Source organism: Phoca vitulina, unplaced genomic scaffold (assembly GCF_004348235.1).
Source record: "Phoca vitulina isolate PV1807 unplaced genomic scaffold, GSC_HSeal_1.0 scaffold20, whole genome shotgun sequence".
Lineage (NCBI taxonomy): Eukaryota > Metazoa > Chordata > Mammalia > Carnivora > Phocidae > Phoca > Phoca vitulina.
Genome location: NW_022589723.1, coordinates 17,828,538 through 17,851,078, shown reverse-complemented (window position 1 = coordinate 17,851,078; position 22,541 = coordinate 17,828,538). Strand labels below are relative to the sequence as shown.

Sequence of the window (22,541 nt, the reverse complement as noted above, 5' to 3'; positions counted from 1 at the left end):
TAAACTTTTAACCTACATCAACACACAACTTGTTCTCCAAATGTTTCAAAAACATCTCTTCATACCATTAGTTTGCAAAAAAAAAAAAAAAAACCAACCCTAAAAGGTAATAATTTTGTTTATTTGGAAGACGCCTTTAAGAAGTATAAATACTGGGGCACATGGGTGGCTCAGATGGTTAAGCGTCTGCCTTCGGCTCAGGTCATGATCTCAGGGTCCTGGGATCAAGCCCTGCATTGGGCTTCCTGCTCAGCAGAGAGTCTGCTTCTCCCTCTCCCTCTGCCTCTCCCCCTGCTTGTGCGCTCTTTCTCTCAAATGAAAAAAAAAAAAAAGAATAAATACTATTCCTATTATTTCTGAATAAGTTCCAAAAAGCAAAGCTTTCAGAAGCAAAATATATTTTCCTATTGTAAATATGTTACTTAGGGTTTTTTTCTCGAGAATCAGAAGCAGTCAAGCAAATTGTATATTGACGTACAGCATGGTATTTATTTTGTTTCCCTTGTTTTAAACTGAGATGTTTTTGCCTCCACCTTTATTTTATAATAGCGACCCACCTCTCAACTGGAGTCAAAACACTTTTGACATAAACCAAGTTTCACACTTGAGGAAACCTTGAGTAAAAATCAAATGGTAGAAATAAATCATTAATAATATAATCTTTTAAAAAAACACAAAAGGTTTGGCACATAACTTACTAACAAGCATAATAAAGTTAAGAAAAATAATTTCTCTAAGAGGTCATTCATTAGATCCTGCAATCAGAGATATTTTCAAATCAAGGTTGGTTGGACATGACAGTAGCACAGTGAGACGCAGCTAACTGATTTTTGGATCTAATTATCTAATTGGCCACAACCTGTCAGTGTGACTCTGAAACAGAACATAGTAGCACAGTTCATCACAAATGATATAGTAATAAAAAATTTATAAAAAGAAAGACCAAGAGGCTAGATATCCATCATTGGCTCTCTGAGAAGCAGTCACTAAGAGCTGGTGGAGTAAACCTATTGATAACAGCTATCATATGTCTATCTAGCCGAAAAGAAGATCATGTTTTGGGGTTCCTGGCTGGCTCAGTAGGTAGAACATGCAACTCTTGATCTCAGGGTCGGGTTGTGAGTTCGAGCCCCATGCTGGGTGTAGGGAATACTTAAAGTACATAAATGAAAGTACATCATGTTTTGGTAAGGCTTATTCTTCTAAATAAAGACTAAATAAATTAAAAGGCCCTTCACTATGTAATTTCAATAAAAATATATTGTTTTTTCAATATTGTATCAACTGAAAATTTCAGTTGCCACAATGTCCAGACTTTTGATGCAGTATGTTTCTTTTTTTAAGATTGTATGTATTTATTTGTCAGAGAGAGAGAGTGAGCACTAGGAGGAGCGGCAGGCAGAGGGAGAAGCAGGCTCCCCGCTGAGCAGGGAGTCCGATGAGGGGCTCAATCCCAGGACCCTGGGATCATGACCTGAGCCGAAGGCAGATGCTTAACTGACAGAGCCACCCAGGTGTCCTGATGCAATATGTTTTTAATAGAAAACAAAATTTAATCATTATGGTAAGATTTCTCTCATAAAAATAAAACACAAAAACAAAATTACTGTGACTTGTTTTATTAATTTTTTGACATGAAATCATTAAAAAGCCAGCCTGTAAGCCCTGTTTAAATCCTGAAAAAATTGTTTGTGTTTGGGCACGCCTGTCACAAACTTCCACAAGACACTCCCCTAATATTAGTGAGGTTTTTTATCAATAATTCTCTCTCTGTGTGTGCTCTTAAAGGAGCACAATTAATATTTTCAAGTTTACAATAGTATTGACAATTGGCAGAATAGAAAAATAACATCCAATTCTTACACAACTAAAAATGTTTTTCAGGTTTACCTAAGTAGAACTTTCTTATTCCTGAACATAAAAATTCAAACAAGTCTCATGATTTCCCAAATAAAAAGGCTTACCAATAATATTTAGGATTAATTATCATGTATTCCATGCAGATTTGAAAATATAATTCTATCTAGACTTTGCTACACTAATATTTTCAATATTTTCTCCCTTTCCAGATAACCCTGAAAATAACTGTTCATAAACAGATTTTTTCAATGACTAAGAAATATAATGTGTCCTTTACTAGTGACCTTGCTAAATTAACGTTTTATCTAAATCTTAAATATTCCCTCATGTAAAACAAAAGTGAAAGATACAAGTTTCTGAAGAAGACTAGTGACATTATATTCTGCCCCTACCCGATTTAAAGTGTAAAACCTAGAAAATGCCTAGTTAGTAAATTTAACACTTCACACATTTAAAGTGCACTGGAGATGTTGGGCTAAATAAAATAAAACAAAAAAACAGTTCTTTTTTTTTAAGATTTTATTTATTTGACAGAGAGAGACACAGCGAGAGAGGGAACACAAGCAGGGGGAGTGGGAGAGGGAGAAGCAGGCTTCCCGCTGAGCAGGGAGCCCGATGTGGGGCTCGATCCCAGGACCCTGAGATCATGACCTGAGCTGAAGGCAGACACTTAATGACTGAGCCACCCAGGTGCACCAACAAAAAAACAGTTCTAAGGCAGAAGCAGAAATGTACCCTGGACAGAGGAAAGAACAACTACAGTGTATGAAGTAACAGCCTGAGTTACCTGAGCCCTTGCAGAGAGCTTCCTATGCTGAACAACTCCTGCAACTTTCAACTATTCCCTTTGGAAATGTAATAGATACTCTGTGGAAATGGAAAAAAATTCTTACCGATTAAACTTCACTCCTAATCTTCTCAAGTTAAAAAAGTAGCTATAAAAACACTCCCAATCTTCTCAAAGAAAAAAAAGTAACCACTAACTTAGAAAACTTCAGCAAAAAGTCCAGGTGCCTGGGTGGCTCAGTCAGTTAAGCGTCTGCCTTCTGCTCAGGTCATGATCCCGGGTCCTGGGATCAAGTCCCGCATCTGGCTCCCTGCTCAGCAGGGATTCTGCTTCTCCCTCTGCTTCTGCCTGCTGCCCACCCCCTCCCCTCCGCCGCCCCGGTCAAATGAATAAAATCTTAAAAAAAAAAAAAAAAAAAAAGAAAGAAAACTACAGCAAAAAGTAAATACATAAAAAATTGGCCCTACCACAATAGACAAAGCAGCAGACACCAAAACTACCAAGTTATCCAAAGTTGCAAATCTTTCAAAAATATTTACTAAACACTTTTACACTTCTTTTAAAAGCAATTCCGCTTTGGGATGCCTGGGTGGCTCAGTTGGTTAAGCGTCTGCCTTTGGCTCAGGTCATGATCGAGTGACCGTGATCAAGTCCCACGTCAGGCTCCCTGCTCAGCGGGGAGCCTGCTTCTCCCTCTGCCTGCCACCCGCCCCTGCTTGTGCTCCCTCACTCTCTCTCTTTGACAAATAAATAAATAAAATCTTAAAAAAAAAAAGCAATTCCACTTTAACAGATACTATAAAAACCATCAAAGAGCATGCAGAAACTTGTTTGAATTTGGGCAGACCTCTGTATCTGCAGATAGGTATGCCCAAGAATGTTCTAAGGATAGGACCAATCTAGCCATCTGTGGACAGAAGGATGAACCTCCAAACGTAAGGGGTCACCTTTCCAAAGCTAGATCTAAATCCCTGTAACTATTATTAACATAACTTTGCTGGTGAAAAGAAATACCAGCAATGATTTATCCCTATTAAATAAAACACTAAAGTCATCCCTTAACCAACAACCAAAAGAAATTATATTGGTCACACTACTCTGAAAAAAGAAAAAAGTTATTTCAAAGAATAAGAGAACATTTTTCCCTTCTGTAAGTCAATTTAAATAAGGCAAGCCAATTCAGTGAACAACAACAACAACAACATTAATTCAAGAATGGTTTCTCAACCAGGTAAGAAATCTATAAGCAGTATAGGTTGCTGCTATTGTCTGGAAGCAAGATTGCTGGTGGAACCACCAACACAATACTCCTCCAATTTCTTTAACCTATTTGCTATGTTCTTCTTCTGCCCATTTCTGGTGCAGCTGATATGCAACCATTTTCTCTAGCAAGACTTACCCTAGTCATTAGTTCTCTTTATCCATTTATACCTCTCCCACCTTCCCTCCCCGCCCCATGGCTTCAGCAAAGTGGAAGAAAGGAACTTGCTCAAAGGATTAAAAGGAAAAGTAATAATAATAATAATAAATAAAAATGGAAGCAATCAATATTAACTGATTCTTTAATATGGCTACAATATCACTCAAATATAAAAAGCTGTCACATAAAAACAAGTGACTGACCAACCAGAGACTGACAAATGAAATAGGAAGATGTGTGTACACACACACACACACACACACACACACACACACACACGAGCATTACACAGCCATAAAAAGGATGAGACTGTGTAATTTGTGACAACATGGATGGACCTACAGGGTATTATGCTAAATGAAACAAGTCAGATTGAGAAAGACAAATACCATATGATTTCACTCACATGTGGAATCTAAAAAAAACTAAACAAATAAACAAACAAAATATAGAATCATACCTGTAAATTCAGAGAACAAACTGATGGTTGCCAGAGGGGAGGGGGTAGGGGATGGGGAAAATGGGTGAAGGAAAGTGGGAGATAGCCTTCCAGTTATGAAATGGATAAGTTCCAAGGATAAAAGGCACAACATAGGGAATGTAGTCAATGATATTACAAGAGTGCTGTAAGGTGACCCATGGTAGCTACACTTGTGGTGAGCACAGCATAATATATAAATTTGTCCAATCACTATGCTGTATACCTGAAACTAATGTACATTGTATGTCAACTACACTCAAATAAAAAAGTTAATAAAAACAACGAAACACACACACACACAAAATAAGTGACTAAATCTTGAATCCTGAGAAAGTATGATTGCAGTCACATTTTTCTTATTTAATGCATGAGTAAACTGAATCCTTCCACTTGACCTGGTGATCATTTATTGTAACAGAAAACTTATGTGTCTGTACATTGCTATACACTTGTACTAATCTAAGGCAAATTAGTTATGTGTATATAGTGTGATTACATCCACATATATACATTTACAAAAAAAGAAACTAAACATTTAGTTTGCTTTTTCTATCTGCATAAGAGTTTGAACTCGATGCTGCATAATGTGATCTAAACTTCAGTATCAGTTAAAACTTTCAGAGGAAATCAATAGCTCTACTGTGCAAAAATAAATTAGCAAATAAAAATGCAGAAATAAAGGTACCTGCTGTTGCTTGAAATCAGGCCTTTTTTTGATAAGATTATAAACAGTCACATATTTCATATATAGTACATAGGCCTTTTCCTCATCACGATCTAATCTGCATTCTTCTGCTGTCTTGAAGATCTTGAGGGCACTCTGTACATAACTTCAATCAGAGAAAAAAATCATTAAAACACCTGACATACAGGCGGGGGGAAATCATGTTTAAGGTCTACAGAGAATCTTGATAACATGAATTTTGTAATTTAGACTGCACGACTTTGTAACTAACACCAAGTTACATAGACATTTGGATGCAACCTGAAAATTCCCCTATCCTACATATATACTTCTGCTTCCTAATAGTTGTTTATATACCATCAAACTGTTCAAAATGCATTGAGCCCAGTTTTAAAAGATTTGCTATGATAATCCTGAGACAAGTGGTCCTTGGGCAGCCATATAATAGTCATACTCTACGATTAAAGAACATAACTCCATACCATTTGTACTGAAGTAAGGGGAGCTAAAATCTTTAGTTAATGTTTAATGTTAAGATACTCCTCAATTCTCTTCACCCCTTTCTAACTATGTTGTAAAAATCTCCCCACCTAAAAATCCAAGAAACTAGGGACAGGGAAAGAGACATGAGTTCAATCTTTTTACTTGGTTAAAGTTTTCTACAAAATGACCAAATTGCACCCTGGTGCTGGAAGGAAAAGAGATTTAAAGTCTAAAACAAGTCTAAAAACAAGTCATCTTAAAATTCCACTTTGGTAAAATATTTGAGGATTCTGTGGCATTCATTCTAAGGTCATGTGCCTGGTTAACAATCTTTAGAAAGCAAATTAATAAAATAGGCATTTCTGCAAGAGGAATTCAATCACTGAGGACTAAAGTTTTGGCAACCTGGTTATAGTACTAATGCTTATATATAATGTGCTTTATCAATAACATATATACAGAGCAGTATTTCTTGTTTTCTATAATTTTCAATCTGCTCCACAAAACATGGATTAATGATGAAGTTGGCCATGCTAAGAACACCACATAAAGGAACAGGGCCAAAGTTATATTTAGGACCAAAGATACACGCTGCCTAGCATATGTACACCCTGCCTAGCATGGCATCACGGTCCTAGGATAGAGATAAATCAAACCAAAGCTAGTAAGGAGATTCTCTAGAAGAGTTTAGGAGTAGGAGCAAGTTTTATCTAAACTTCTTTCTAAACTTTTATCTAAACTTCTTTCACTCTGATGCATGTGTATCTCATAAGCTTATATGTAGCAGATCAAGCTGAGATGGCCACAGTGCCACTGTGAGTATAGTGAAACAGCTAAAAATCCTAAAAGGATTCTATCATTCTTTAGAATAGTGCTATGCCATAGCAAGAACATGAGTTTGTGGTATATTCAGGGAGTCCTGCTGACACACCACTTCCTATGGGATCAGGGTGGTCCCAGAGCTAAACGAGACATTGCTAGAATGAACTGATTTGTCTCAAGATTAGATGAAGATCTCAGAAAGCTTCAAGAGGCTTTATCTTTCCCATTGTTTTCTATTTGAAAGTCATTCAGAAGTTTTTATTTTATTTATTTTTAAATTTTTATTTATTTTAGAGAGCACATGCACTCAAGAACGGGGGGGTGGGTGGAGAGAATCTTAAGCAGGCTCCACGGTGGGGGGGCCAACTCTCCACAGGGTCCAACATGGGGGTCAACCTCACGACCCAGAGATCATGACCTGAGCCAAAATTAAGAGTCGGACACTTAACGGACTGAGCCACCCAAGCGCCCCATCAACAGAAGTTAAACAGAACTGTTTCCTCTGTTATCCCATCAATATTACCAACTTAGCTCAAGAAGTAGGCCAATCCCTCTCTTATTCTTCCTGTCTCTGAAAAGATCTGTTTTTTAAAAGCCCATTTTGTTCACTGTAATACAAATGTCAGTTCATTTTGGGATTTTCTTTTCTGACTTTCTTTAAAGTTCCTACTATTCTCTCCTCTTCATCCCTGATGTTTTGTTTTCTTTCCACCTTCTATTTCCTTTAGAAAATGACTCATAAAGATGTCCCTGTGCATTCATAGGTCTCTTCAGATGCCTCTTCATAGGTTCATTTGGGATCATATATATCATTTTTTTAAGAGCCTCCCATTTATGGAGGAGCCATGGAATACCTCTTTTCTCTCTGATTTCTAAAATCTGTTTGCCCCAAGTCTGGGATATATGGCTGGCTAAATCCACCTTTTTTTCTGAAACTTTTATTTCCAACTCTATTAATAATATAGTTACTTATTTATCTCCAAATCTTCTCCTTTGTCAGTCAAAATTAATTTAGAGGAAAAGTTCCGCTATTGCTTTTTTGTCCCTTAACAGAGATAAAACTATCAACAAGTTAACAATTTTACTGATACCCCAATATTACTTTCAGTAAATACCAAAATTCCTCCCTATTATATTTTATCTCAGTAGATTTTGTAATCATTATCAGTGAAGTATCATCTCTAGCCTCTACCTCAGCAGGTAGATAGACTATGTCTTCAAAAATAAAAACACATAAAACAAATCATTAGATTGAAAGTTCATGTCAAATTGGCACAAATTAATGCTTTGCTAAATATTAGACAAAAAAATACATGTTTCTCCTCTTTTAATCAAAGAAAGACTACGCTAGGGTAATACCTTATATGTGAAATATACAAGGATAAAAATGATCTTTAATTAAGAAGTGTATCTATACTGTTTTAAGAAAAGACATTAATTGTGGCTGAATGAGTTTTGTAGAAACCTTGTAGTCTATACCTCTTAAACTTATAATCTGATACACTGTCCAGAGAACAGAAAATATGCATTTTAGCGAATATATTCTGCCAAGATAAAGTTAAGAACTTCTCTAAGGAGGTCTTACTTTATTCATGTGATGATGCCATTTTTCAAATAAACTTCAAACTGACTACTTACTAACACACTTAAGGAAATGAACTAAAAATTAATATATGATTCAGTGAAACTAGCAAAGGATACATACTTCCTCGTGCTTATTTTCTCTGGTTTAACTTCTGTCTTCTTATTGAGGTCTTTTAGTGAAGAACTGAGGTAGAGTTCTTTAGGAACTGAAGCCACAGCAGGCATGATGAATAATCTTTACTTTTCCACTTTCACAATGGATGGTATACTTCATTAAAAGCAGTTCTTTTCTGAAACAAAACGAACACAAATAATTCCTTGACAACAAAACAAGTGAACCGTGAAAAAGCATGAAAATCCTAAACTAAGGAGGGCACGTGTTGTAATGAGCATTGGGTGTTACACGCAAATAATGAATCATGGAACACTACATCAAAAACTAATGATGTAGTGTATGGTGACTAACATAACATAATACAAAAATAAAATAAAATCTGAAAAAAGAGAGTGAATTTTAAATTATCTTGTGTACCCATTTTGAGAATTCAAGACATTCAAGATATCAATAAATTAATTTTTTCAAATATTCATTAACTAAATGAATTATTTTATCACTTTGCCTTAAGTATTAAGAATTTTCCTGTCAAAGGAATTAACAGAATTAAGAGCTTTCATATTTTTCTACAGCTAAATCTGCATTAATGTATAGATCACAAATAGAAGTTTCATTTAGAAGTATTTCCCTTTCGGGGCACCTGGGTGGCTCAGTCGTTAAGCATCTGCCTTCGGCTCAGGTCATGATCCCAGGGTCCTGGGATCGAGCCCCACATCGGGCTCCCTGCTCAGCAGGGAGCCTGCTTCTCCTTCTCACTCTGCCTACTTGTGCTCTCTGTCAAATAAATAAAATCTTTAAAAAAAAAAAAGAAATATTTCCCTTTCTCATTGATAATACCAGTTAATAAAAAGAAGGGGAGGTGAGGGGGAGGCAGAGGGAGAAGGAGAGAGAAAATCCTAAACAGGCTCCATACTCAGATTGGAGCCCGATGCAGAGCTCAATCTCATGACCCTGAGATGATGACCTGAGGGGGTATCAAGAGTCAGATGCTTAACCAACTGAGCCACCCAGGCATTCCAAGATTTCATTCTTTTTATATGGTTGAATAATACTCCATTATATATATATACACACATATACCACCATCTTCCATTCACCTATCAATGGACACTGGGTTGATTCCATAATTTGGCTATTGTAAATAATGCTGCAATAAACAAAGAGGTGCATGTATCCCTTTCAATTATTGTTTTTGTATTTTGGGGGTAAATATCTAGTAGTGCAATTGCTGGATCACAGGGTAGTTCTATTTTTAACTTTTTGAGGAACCTCCAAACTGTTCTCCAGAGTGGCTGTACCAGTTTGCATTCCCCACCAACAGTGCATGAGGGTTCCTTTTTCTTCACATCCTTGCCAACACTTGTTTCTTGTGTTTTTGATTTTAGCCATTCTGACAGGTGTGAGGTGATATCTCATTGTAGTTTTGATTTGCATTTCCCTGAAAAGTGATACTGAGCATCTTTACATGTGTCTGTTGGCCATCTATGTCTTTGAAGAAAAGTCTGCTCATGTGTTCTACCCATTTTTTAATTGCATTAGTTTTCTGGGTGTGGGGTTGTAGGAGTTCTTTATATATTTTGGATACTAACCCTTTATTGGATATGTCATTTGCAAATATCTTCTGCCATTCAGTAGGTTGCCTTTGTTTCTTTACTTTGCAGCTTTTTACTTTGATGTAGTTTCAACAGTTTATTTTTGCTTTTTTCTCTCTTGCCTCACGAGACATAGAAAAATGTTGCTATGGCCAATATCAGAGAAATTACTGCCTGTGATCTCTCTAGGATTTTTATGGTTTCAGGTCTCACATTTAGATCTTTAATCCATTTTGAGTTTATTTTTGTGTATGGTTAGAGAAAGTGGCCCAGTTTCATTCTTTTGCATTTGGCTGTCCAGATAGTCCAAAACTATTTGATGAAGAGACTGTCTTTTTCCCACTGTATATTCTTGCCTCCTTTGTCAAAGATTGACCATGTAATTGTGGGTTGATTTCTGGATTTTCTATTCTGGTCCATTGATCTACTGTCAAAACAGTATCACACTGTCTTGATTACTACAGCTTTGTAACATAACTTGAAGCCTGGAATTCTGGTATCTCCAGTTTTGTTTTTTCTTTTTCAAGATTTCCTTGGTTATGTGGGGTCCTTTGTGTTACCATACAAATTTTAGGATTGTTTGCTCTAGTTCAATGGAAAATGTTGTTGGTATTTTGATAGAGATTGCATTAAATCTGTAGATTGCCTTGGGTAGTATAGACATTTTAACAGTATTTGTTCTTCTAACCTATGTGCATGGAATGTCTTTCCATTTCTTTTTGTCGTCCTCAATTTTTTTCATGAATGTTTAATAGTTTTCAGAGCACAGGTCTTTCACCTCCTTGGTTAAGCTTATTCCTAGATATTTCATTGGTTTTGGTGCAAATGTAAACGGAATTCTTTTCTTAATTTAATTTTCTGCTGCATCATTATTAGCATATAGGAATGCCAACAGATTTCTGTACAGATTTTGTATCCTGTCACTTTACTGACTTATCAGTTCGAGTTCTTTTTTGGTGAAATCTTTGGGGTATTCTATATATAGTATCATGTCATCTACAAATAGTGAAAGTTTTACTTCTTCCTTATCAATTTGGGTGCCTTTATTTCTTTTCGTTGTCTAATTTCTGTGGCTAGGACTTCCAGTACTAGGTTGAATAAAAGTGGTGAGAGTGGACATTCTTGTCTTGTTCCTGACCTTAGAGTAAAGCTCTGTTTTTGCCCATTAAGGATGGATATTAGCTATGTTTTTCATAGATGGCCTTTATTATGTTGAGGTATGTTTCCTCTAAACCTACTTCGTTGAGGGTTTTTATTATGAATGGATGTTGTACTTTGTCAAATGCTTTTGCCGCATTTATTGGAATGACCATATGGTTTCCATTCTTCTTTTTACTGATGTGATGCATCATGTTGATTGATTTGTGAATATTGAACCACCCTTGCATCCTGGGAATAAATCCACTGGATTGTGATGTATGATTTTTTTAATGTATTCTTGGATTCAGTTTGCTAATATTTTGTTGAGGATTTCTGCATCTATGTTCATTGGATATATTGGCCTGTAGTGCTTTTTTTTGTGGTGTCTTTATCTGGTTTTGGTATCAGGGTGGTACTGGCTTCACAGAATAAATTTCAAAGTTTTTCTCTCTTCAATTTTTTGGAATAGTCTGAGAAGAATGGAATTAACGTTTCTTTAAATGTTTGGTAGAGGGGCGCCTGGGTGGCTCAGTCGTTAACCGTCTGCCTTCGGCTCAGGTCATGATCCCACAGTCCTGGGATCGAGCCCCGCATTGGGCTCCCTGCTTGGTGGGAAGCCTGCTTCTCCCTCTCCCTCTCCCCTTGCTTGTGTTCCCTCTCTCGCTGTGTCTCTGTCAAATAAATAAATAAAAAATCTTAAAAAAATAAAAAAAATGTTTGGTAGAATTCTGTGAAGTCATCTGGTCCTGGACTTTTGTTGGGAGTTTTTCATTACTGACTCAATTTCCTTACTGGTAACTGGTCTGTTCAAATTTTCTATCTCTTCCTGCTTTAATTTTGGTAGCCTATATGCTTCTAGGATTTTATCCATTTCTTCTGGGTTGTCCAATTTGTTGGCATATAATTTTTCATAATATTCTCTACAATTGTATTTCTGTGGTGTTGTTATTTCTCCTCTTTCATTTATACTTTTATTTGAGTTCACTCTTTTTTTTTTTTTTGTCTGACCAGTTTACCAATTTTGTTATCTTTTCAAAGAGCCAGCTCCTCATTTCATTGATCTGTTCTATTGCTTTTTCTGCTCTTTATTTCCTTCCTTCTGCTGGTTTTAGGTATGTTTGTTCTTCTTTCTCTAGCTCCTTCTTTCTCTAGCTCCTCCTTTCTCTAGCTTCTCTAAGGTTAGGTTGTTTGAGATTATTCTTGCTTCTTGAGGTAGCCCTGTATTGCTATAAACTCCCCCCTTTGAACAGCTTTTGCTGCATCCCAAAGATTTTGGATCATTGTGTTTTCATTTTAATTTGTCTCCATGTAATTTTTTATTTCTTCTTTGATTTTTTTGGATGACCCACTCATTACGTAGTAGCATGTTATTTCACCTCCATATACTTGTGGTCTTTGCAGATTTTTTCTTGTGGTTGATTTCTAGTTTCACAATGTTGTGGTCAGAAAAGATGCATAGTATGACTCTGATCTTCCTGAATTTGTTAAGGCTTGTTTTGTGGATTTATATGTGATCTATTGTGGAGAATGTGTATTCTACTGTTTTAGGATGGAATGTTCTGAATATATCTGGTAAATACATCTGGTCCAGTGGTCATTTAAAGCTACTATTTCCAGGGTGTCTGGCTGGCTCAGTTGGAAGAGCAGGTGACTCTTGATCTCGGGGTCAAGAGTTTGAGCCTCACGTTGGGTGTAGAGATTAAATAGCTAAAAAAAAATAATAGTAATAATAATAACAAAACTACTATTTCTCTGCTGATTTTGTTTGGATGATCTGTCCACTGATGCAAATGGGATGTTAAAGTCCCTTATTGTTCCTGTATTACTACTGATTATTTCCTACAGTTTTATGCATTTGGAAGCTCCCACGTTGGGTGCGTAAGTATTTATAATTGTTATATCTTCTTGCTGGATTGTCCCCTTTGTGATTATTTAATGTCTCTGTCTCTGTTACAGTCTTGTCTTAAAGTCTATTTTGTCCAACATAAAGTACTGCTGCCCTGGCTTTCTTTTGGCATCCATCTGCATGGTAAATGTTTCTCCATCTCCTCACTTTTAATCTGCAAGTGTCTTTTGGTCTGAAATGAGTCTCTTGCAGGCAGCATCTAGATGTACCTTGTTTTATTAACCACTCTATCTATGACTTTTGATTAGAGTGTTTAGTCCATTTACATTCACAGTTAAGTATTGATAGATATGTAATTACTAACATTTTGTTACTTGTCTTGTGGTTGTTTTTATAGCTTTTTCTCTTATTCTTTCTTCTCTTGCTCTCTTTCATAGTTCGTTGGCTTTCTTTAGTGATATACTTGGATTCCTTTTCCTTTGTTCTTTGCGTATCTATTACTGGTTTTTGTTTTGTTTTTTAAGATTTTATTTATTTATTTGACAGAGAGAGACACAGTGAGAAAGGGAACACAAGCAGGGGGAGTGGGAGAGGGAGAAGTAGGCTTCCCGCAGAGCAGGGAGCCCGACGCAGGCCTTGATCCCAGGACCCTGGGATCATGACCTGAGCTGAAGGCAGATGCTTAACTGACTGAGCCACCCAGGTGCCCTATTACTGGTTTTTTATTTGTGGTTACCATTAGGTTTGTATATAACATCTGCATAGCAGTTCATATTAAGTTGATGACTGCTTAAGTTTGAACCTATCTATTCCGTACTCCTCTCCCACCCCAAGTTTCAGGTATATTGGTGTGACAATTTACATCCATTTATTTTATGAATCCCTTAACTGATTTTTAAAGAAATACTTATTTTTACTGCTTTTGTTTTTTACTTTTCATACTCTCATGGTCTTTCCTTTCCACTCAATGAGTTCCCTTTAATATTTCTTGTTGGGCTGGTTTAGTGCTCATGAACTCCTTCAGTTTTGTCTGAGAAACTCTATCTCTCCTCTTCTGAATGATAGTCTTGATGGATAGAGTATTGTTGGCTGCAGATTTTTTCCTTTCGGGACTTTGAATATATCATGCCACTCTCTTCTGGCCTGAAAAGTTTCTGCTGCAAAATATGCTGATAGCCTTATGGGGTTTCCCTTTTATCCCTTTTCTCTGCAGCTTTAAAATTTTTTCTTTATTACTACTCTTTGCTTTTTGATTTTTTTTTAAAAAGATTTATTTATTTGACAGAGACACAGCAAGACAGGGAACACAAGCAGGGGGAGCGGGAGAGGGAGAAGCAGGCTTCCCGCAGAGCAGGGAGCCCAATGCGGGGCTCGATCCCAGGACCCTGGGATCATGACCTCAGCCGAAGGCAAGTGCTTAAAGACTGAGCCACCCAGGCGCCCCTACTTTTTGCTTTTTTAATTACCATGTGTCTTGGGGTGGACCTCCTTGCACTGAATTTTTGGGGACAATCTCTGTGCCTCCTAGATCCGGATATATTTCCTTCCTCAGATTAGGGAAGTTTTCAGCTAGTATTTCTTCAAATAAATTTTCTGCCCCCTTACCTCTTCTTCTTCTGGGATCCCTATAATGTGAATGTTATTACACTTTGATGGAGTCACCCAAGTTCTTAAGACTCATCTCAATTTACAAAATTTTCTTTCCTCTACTTTGCTCAGCTTGATTACTTTCCATTATTCTGTCTTCCAGGTCATTAATTCATTTCTCTGCTTCATCTATCCTGCTACTTATTCCATCAAGTGTATTTTTTTTTTTTTTTAAAGATTTTATTTATTCATTTGGCAGAGAAAGAGACAGCGAGAGAGGGAACACAAGCAGGGGGAGTGGGAAAGGGAGAAGCAGGCTTCCTGCCGAGCCGGGAGCCCGATGTGGGACTCGATCCCGGGACTCCAGGATCATGACCTGAGCCGAAGGCAGTCGCTTAACCAACTGAGCCACCCAGGCGCCCCAATCATCAAGTGTATTTTTAATTTCATTTATTATGTTCTTGATATCTGATTTTTTTCTCTCTTTAAGGGTCTCACTGATGTCCTCCACTCTTTTCTCAAGTCCAGTGAGTATCTCTGTGATAATTACTTTAAAGATTTTATTTATTTATTTAATTGACAGAGAGAGAGAGAGACAGCGAGAGAGGAAACACAAGCAGGGGGAGTGGGAGAGGGAGAAGCAGGCTTCCCGCGGAGCAGGGAGCCCAATGCGGGGCTCGATCCCAGGACCCTGGGATCATGACCTGAGCCGAAGGCAGTCGCTTAACCCACTGAGCCACCCAGGCGCCCCCTGTGATAATTACTTTAAATTTTCTTTTTCCTTTTTTTAAAGATTTTATTTATTTATTTGACAGAGAGAGCGAGAGAGCACAAGCAGGGGGAACAGTAGAGGGAGAGGGAGAGGCAGGCTCCCTGCCAAGCAGGGAGCCCAATGCAGGGCTCAATCCCAGGACCCTGGGATCATGACCTGAGCTGAAGGCAGATGCTCCATCTGAGCCACCCAGGCGCCCCTACTTTAAATTTTCTATCAGGCATATTACTTAGGTCTCTTGGTGTGGTTTGGTCTTGTTCTTTCATTTGGGACATATTTCTCTATCTCCTCATTTTGTTTAACTCTCTGTGTTTGCTTCTGTGTTTTCGAAAAGTCAGCTACATCTCTTGCTCTTCACAGTAACGGCCTTATGAAGAAGAGGTCCTGTAGTGCCCTATGTGCAATGTCCCCTGTTCCCCAGGGCCTGGTGCTTCAGAAGTGTCTCCTATGTGTTATATGTGCTCTATTGTTGAAAACTAGCCTCTTTTTCCTTCAGTCCAGTTGTCAGCAGAGGCTCTTTGCCTGTTGTAGGCAGGGCTTGGTCCAGGCTGGGTGGGGTGTGTTTTAACAAGGTGTGTGGTGGTCTGCTTGCAAAATGAGATGTACCACTGCTGCTGGCAGAACTGAGGTCCCACAAAATGCGAGGGTCAAGAGACAAAGTGTTGGTGGGGTCTGCACCAGTATTCTAGGGCAGGGGGACTGCAGTGCCCAGACTGAGCCAAGTATGACTGGGAAGGGCAGATCTGCCGAAGCATGGGGCTGGGGCTTGGTGTATGCAAGTTAAGTAGTGAATGTTGGTGCTGTGCTGGTTCCTGCAGCTGGCAGTGTGTTTATACTGGGTGGTAGGGGAAGGAAATGGCATGTACCAGCTCCTTTGTTCCTGATGCGGTCTCCCCGTGATCCCCTGCCTCTCCAGGCCACACTCTGAGATGAGCAAATTACTCTCCCTCCTGTTTGCCCCCAATATTTTTCACTACTGCTTCCAGTCTGTATCTCTGCAGGCTGATTGTTGTGCTGTCTCTTCAAGGTTGGGGACTCACTTCCTAATGCCCTCCTGGCTCTTCCAGAACCAAGCCTGCTGATTTTTAAAATTCCAGGCTGAGGGGGTGCCTGGGTGGCTCAGTCGTTAAGCATCTGCCTTCGGCTCAGGTCATGATCCCAGGGTCCTGGGATCGAGCCCTGCATCAGGCTGCCTGCTCTGCAGGAAGCCTGCTTCTCCCTCTCCCACTCTCCCTGCTTGTGTTCCCTCTCTCGCTGTGTCTCTGTCAAATAAATAAATAAAATCTTTAAAAAATAAAAAATAAATAAAATAAAATTCCAGACTGTAAGTCCCACTGGTTGTAGGAACTCTGAAAATGCAGCTCCTCTCACTTTCAAAGCAAATGGTTATGGGGAATCATCTTCCCTGTGGGCTCCCTGGTGTGAAAGTCTGTTTTTCACCCTTCTCACCACCAGTTCCCTCCCCAACACAGACAGCTGCAGGCCATTTTGCTCTCAAACCGTGTCTTTGCCCTTCCTACCATCTTTGATGTGGCCTCTTCTCTATCTTTAGTTGTGGAGTTTGTTCTGCCAGTCTTCAAATTGTTTTCTGTGTTATTTATGCTGATGTGAGCATTATCTAGTACTACCCCTGGGACAAGGTGCGCTTAGGGTCCTCCTACTCCACCATCTCCCCAGGCAGCAATAAAGTATTTTTTTAATTAAGGACTGTACATTTTTTTTAGACATAATGCTATCACACACTAACTAGACTACAGTACAGTGTTAACATAACTTTTATATACACTGCAGAACAAAAAAATTCATTTGATTCTTTTTATTGTGATATTTCTTCTATTGCAGTGGTCTGGAACTGAACTCATAATGCCTCCAAGGTATGCCTGTAGTTACATAAATGCATTTAAGAGATTATAACTTTTTTTCCCTATCACTTCACTATCTTAATGCTCTTTATTTTACCAATTCACTTTTATTAGATGAATGGTCATCCATAAATATCTAATCCTGAAAAGCTAAGGTACAACTTCGGGGGGGGGAAGGCATCTGTTCACTTACGTGAAACTCCAAAGGTGCCCTGATTTGCTTTGATTTGAGTCATGTTTTATACTAATACTTTGTGATTTGAAACTCATCCCTTCTAACCCTGTGAAATTAACCCACTCTTAGTCACCAAACCTAGCTGTCTATTTTTCTCTATATGTTACATTTTTAAAATGTTCATTTTTTTCGGGGCGCCTGGGTGGCTCAGTCGTTAAGCGTCTGCCTTCGGCTCAGGTCATGGTCCCGGGGTCCTGGGATCGAGCCCCGCATCGGGCTCTCCTGCTCAGCGGGAAGCCTGCTTCTCCCTCTCCCACTCCCCCTGCTTGTGTTCCCTCTCACTGTCTCTCTGTCAAATAAATAAATAAAATTAAAAAAAAAAAAAAATGTTCATTTTTTTCCATCTATACTTGCTCTATGTGTCTACAAACATGTTTAGCCACTTTATTTAGTAGTTTCAGATCTATGCATTTAGAGACAATGATTTCATACATAAGTACTTTCTACACTTTTCACTCCCGGCTGTGTTCTGTGTCTAAAGCTATAGTGATAGGAGAGGAAAAAAACTTCTGGACCACACCATTACACCCAAATGGATCAACAAACACTAAATATGTCCTTCTAGTTAGATATCTAATTCATTAACAATTCATCACCAAACCAGCTAAGAGCACCCATTAAGTAAAGAGTATGATAGGGATCCCTTGGATTTCCTCACAATTACAGAGACAACAGCATCATCTGAGTATCTTAATTTGCAAAAAACACTAAGCTATGTGTTAAAGATACAACAAGTATATAAGACATGGTCCTTGACGTCACAGGATAAACAGTTTAACCAGAGAACACCCTCTCCTCCCCACACCCACCATATTCTCACCTCCTGCTTATCCCCTCAACTCTGAGTGAAAAAACAGGAATACATATGGTGTGTATGGCATATACACCATTTGTATAAAGTTTAAAAACAAACTAAATTGAACAGTGTATTGCCTAAGGATACAAATAAAGTAAACCTATAAAGGCAGATAGGAAATGATAAACAGAAAATTCTATTTCTGGGGAGGCAGAGGATGTAATCAGGAGGCACATAAAAGGAGCTTTAGGGATACCAATAAGGTTTTATTCCTCAAGTTGGGTGGCACACTCAAAGGTGATCACAGGGTAATCATTTTACTATAATGCTTTATAACATATAAAAAAATATAAGTAACATACTTATTATATTTCATAAAAATTTTTAAAGAAAACTATTAACTATATTGTATAACAATGCAAATACGAATAAAAATGTGCAATTGTTTATAAACATGAAAATACCCAGACACATGTGAAAGTTAGAAGTATGGGTAAAACAAGCAAACACAAAATATGTATGTTTTTAAATATTTTTATTTAAATATTTAAATATTGATTTAAAAAATATATTTGGAATATTGGAAGAGCCTGATACATAAAACTTTTGGAGTACAGACAGCTTCCATACAGTGGTGTGAATGGAAGCAAGAACATGAGCATTAAGGAATGAAGAAATGGAAGCAGGCTGTAGATAACTTAAAACAACAACAACAACAACAAACTGGCAATAAAAAAGAGAATGCTGGGATAGAGTGGGATGGTTCTCCAGAAACATGATTTCTACTGAAATAATAAGAAGCAACAGTTGAGGAGAAATACATTTGACTAAGGGAAAGCAAAGTACGGTCAAGAAACTAACTCTTTGGGAAGGTGTTTAAGGAAACCTGTGGTATGCGCAGGGGACATTGGAGTTGGGAATATTATTGAGGGCCAGAAGACAGTAAGATAACAGTAACAAGAGCTACTCTTGACTTTTTTGCCCTCAACTAGTTCAGCTAAGATCTGAAGCTTACTTAACCAAGAGAAAGCCAATATTTGCTCCCCTGATACAAGCTACCTCTTGAAATGTAATTCCCCAAAAGCCCAATCACTTTTTGTTGGTGATACTACTAAGTGTACTAAGAAAGGGACTGAAGCCAGAATTAGGCAGATTAGCCAGGTACCAGTCTGAAAGTATCTGTTTTTCCAATTCTATCCTCTATCTGGGTCACAAGTGATAGTGGTCTAACCACAGAATGTATGTTCAAAAAGTTAAGAGTCTATTTTGTTGATTCATGACAATTAGGTTTCTTGGCTGGGGAAAGAAAGCTATTGATTTGAACCTTCTAAAATAAAGGTCTAGAATATATTCTCAGGTGAATCTGTTTCTCATGTTTACCTTTAAAGCTTGGCTCTTGGAAAAACTAATATAAAAACTACATGTGCTACCTAGGTAACTTAAAATTGTAAACCATTACCTATCTCAAGGTTAATTCAATTCAAACATTCACAGATATCCTGCTGTATAGAAGACATTGTGCTTCCAGGAACTCAAAGATTAGATGTGATACCTTTCCCCAAAAAGTTTAAAAAAACTAATGTGAAAGAAAAAGTTGTAAGCAGTGGTAATACAACACAGTAAGATATCTAACTCTAAAGAGTTATAAATAACATACAATAAGACAAATTAAGAAGAAAGATTAAGTATGACTAGAGGGATCTTGGAAAAGACAACATTTACATGAATCTTGGTAGGAGAAGGTTTTTAATAGAGAAGAGGTACTGTATGAGGGGAAAAAACCAAGAGAGTAAAGAACATCTTTAGGAACTGGCCAATACAGAGAATGAGCAAGGATCTACTAGACAGGAAAGCCTGAAAAAATAGTCTGGGAACAGAAAATACAAGACCTTAAATGTCACAATAAAGCATTTACTTTGTTTTCTAAATGTAATAGAAAACCATAAGGTTCTGAAGAAGAGTTATGTGTTCCAAACTGAAATGCTACAGAGTTAGGCTTTAAAAGACAAGACAAGAAAGACACTAGTAATCTATGATAATGATCCTAAGGAAAGATGATGAAGGTCAGAACTAGGGCAGGAGAGATGGAAATGAAGGAGGCAGATACATGAGACACTGCAAAGATAGAGGACTTGGCTAACGATTAGACACATGGAGGGAAGGTATAAGATTATAGTGACAAAGTTTTTACTGACAGTTTAAAGTTAACTTTTCTATCCTTAGTTGATTTTTTTAAAGATTTTTTTTTTTAAGATTTTTATTTATTTATTTTAGAGAGAGAGAGGGAGAGAGGAAGCACGAGCAGAGGGAAGGAGCAGAGAGAGGGACAAACAGACTCCATGCTGAGTGCGGAGCCCGATACAGGGCTTTATCTCACAACCGTGAAATCATGACCTGAGCTGAAATCAAGAGTCAGAAGCTCAACTGACTGAGCCACCCAGGTGCCCCTCAGTAATCTCTACATCCAATGTGAAGCTCAAACTTACAATGCTGAGATCAAGAGCAGCACGCTCTACTGACCTGAACCAGTCAGGCTCTCCTGTCCTTATATGCTTTTTGAGAACAGCTGAAATAAGTAACAATTTTCTCTGATAATGTCATCAAAGGACTACAGTTGTTTTCATTTTCATTTACAAAATTATATAAGTTACACTGTCAAATAAGATGCCTGGTGTTAAAAATACTTACAGCCTTACTTTAATTGCTGTTTCAGCCTCTACAATCACAGATTTCTGTAGAAGTCAAAGTACAATGTACAGGGTATTTTCCCCTAATCAAATGAGAAAGCAAAGAAGGATACACATGCACTTAAATTTATGTGAAATAGGGGCGCCTGGGTGGCTCAGCCGTTAAGCGTCTGCCTTCGGCTCAGGTCGTGATCCCAGGGTCCTGGGATCGAGCCCCACATTGGGCTCCCTGCACCGTGGGGAAGCCTGCTTCTCCCTCTCCCACTCCCCCTGCTTGTGTTCCCTCTCTTGCTGTCTCTCTCTGTCAAATAAATAAATAAAATCTTTAAAAAAAAAAAAAACTATGTGAAATATAATGTGTTAAATTCTCGATCATTCTGCTGCACTTTGCCTTTAAAAAGATTTCAAAATAGGTTGACATAAAATATATGACTGAATGAATTCACAATTTCTCTATTTTGGCTGCAACAGTAAAAACAAGGAAAAGAGCAGCCGCAGTTTTTTGTTGTTGTAACAATCCTGATACTTATAAAAGAATGTTCAATAAGTATAGAACTCAAATAATTTATAGAACCTACTTGTTTATATCTAGAACTAAATATAACATACAATCTATTAAAACTATATTATGCTTCAAAAAGGATTGTGCGTTAAAAAATAAAAACAAAGTATATGTGAGAAAAATTAAAGTTCTTCTAAAAAAATAATTTTCTTAAGATGTGTAAATCTGATAAAGATTAAATACTTTGGCTTTAGTCACACAGCAATGCTCCAAAAGTGAAATCCAGACAGTGCTGAAAATTAGTTAACAAAATGGGGCGGGGGGTGGGGGGAGGAAGGCGTATGTATCCCCCTCTCTGTTTATGACAGCCTTCTGATTCTTCCAAAGAGAAAGAGTAAAGATAGATGACTTGAACCAGAGTGAAGACTAAAAAGTAAAAAGGTGAAGACTGAGGTTTGTGGTCATTCAAACTGGTCCTGATATCTTAACTAGGGCTTCACACCAGCCACTGCCTAGGTCCTTGGCAATGCTCAAAGTAGAGCAAAGTTTGTCTCCATTGGGCATCCATCATCTCAGTCCATCTCTCCCCTTAAACAGCAACAGCACTCATTATATCTTCTGATTGCCTTAAATTTCATATAATGCAATCTATACTCATTCTAGTTTAAATGCCACAGACAAGTAAGTAATCATGAACTATTTTAAAGTAATCCTAAAGTATTAAGAAGGCTCAACCCTTTTAAGAATTAGTCACTGCTAAAACTTCTGGTATTTTCTGAGTATCTACTATATGTCTAGCACTGAGCTAGTAACTGTGTGAGAGCAGTGTTTTTTTGTTTTTTAAGATTTATTTATTTATTTGAGAGGGACAGGGAGGCAGAGAAAGAGAGAGGGAGGGAGGGGGAGAAGGAACAGATGGAGAGAGAGAGAGGGAGAGAATCCCAAGCAGAATCCCCACTGAGCACAGAGCTCCACACGGAGGCTGGATCCCACCACCCTGAGATCATGACCTGAGCTGAAACCAAGAGTCTGATGCTTAACCGAGTGAGCCACCCAGGTGCCCCAAGGGCAGTGTTTCCAAATCCATACGGTCACAAGCAGCATTTAAAAAAATAAAATTGAAGAGAAAATATCAGAGCATGTCACATATAGTAAGGTTAAGTATTGTTTCATGAAACTTCAGTTTGGGTTGTGTATGTGTATGCATATAACACTGGATTGAAATGTAAAATGTTATTTCTTACTATAGGTTACAACTGAAAAAGTGTAAAAGTTCTGCAGAGCA

The 22,541-nt window shown here is 37.9% G+C and overlaps 1 protein-coding gene across 5 annotated transcripts in view; it reads right to left on the bottom strand.

The window, feature by feature from the left end:
- USP8 (ubiquitin specific peptidase 8) overlaps positions 1-22,541 on the bottom strand; it is a 74,273-nt gene that overhangs the window by 45,209 nt on the left and 6,523 nt on the right. For all 5 annotated transcript variants that reach the window (XM_032417166.1, XM_032417169.1, XM_032417168.1 and 2 more), the window contains exons 2-3: positions 8,244-8,412; positions 5,234-5,378 (exon numbers count right to left, since the gene is read on the bottom strand). In XM_032417166.1, the coding sequence (XP_032273057.1) occupies positions 5,234-5,378; positions 8,244-8,347 (249 nt within the window). In that variant the 5' untranslated portion in view covers positions 8,348-8,412. The remainder of the gene's footprint in view (positions 1-5,233; positions 5,379-8,243; positions 8,413-22,541) is intronic.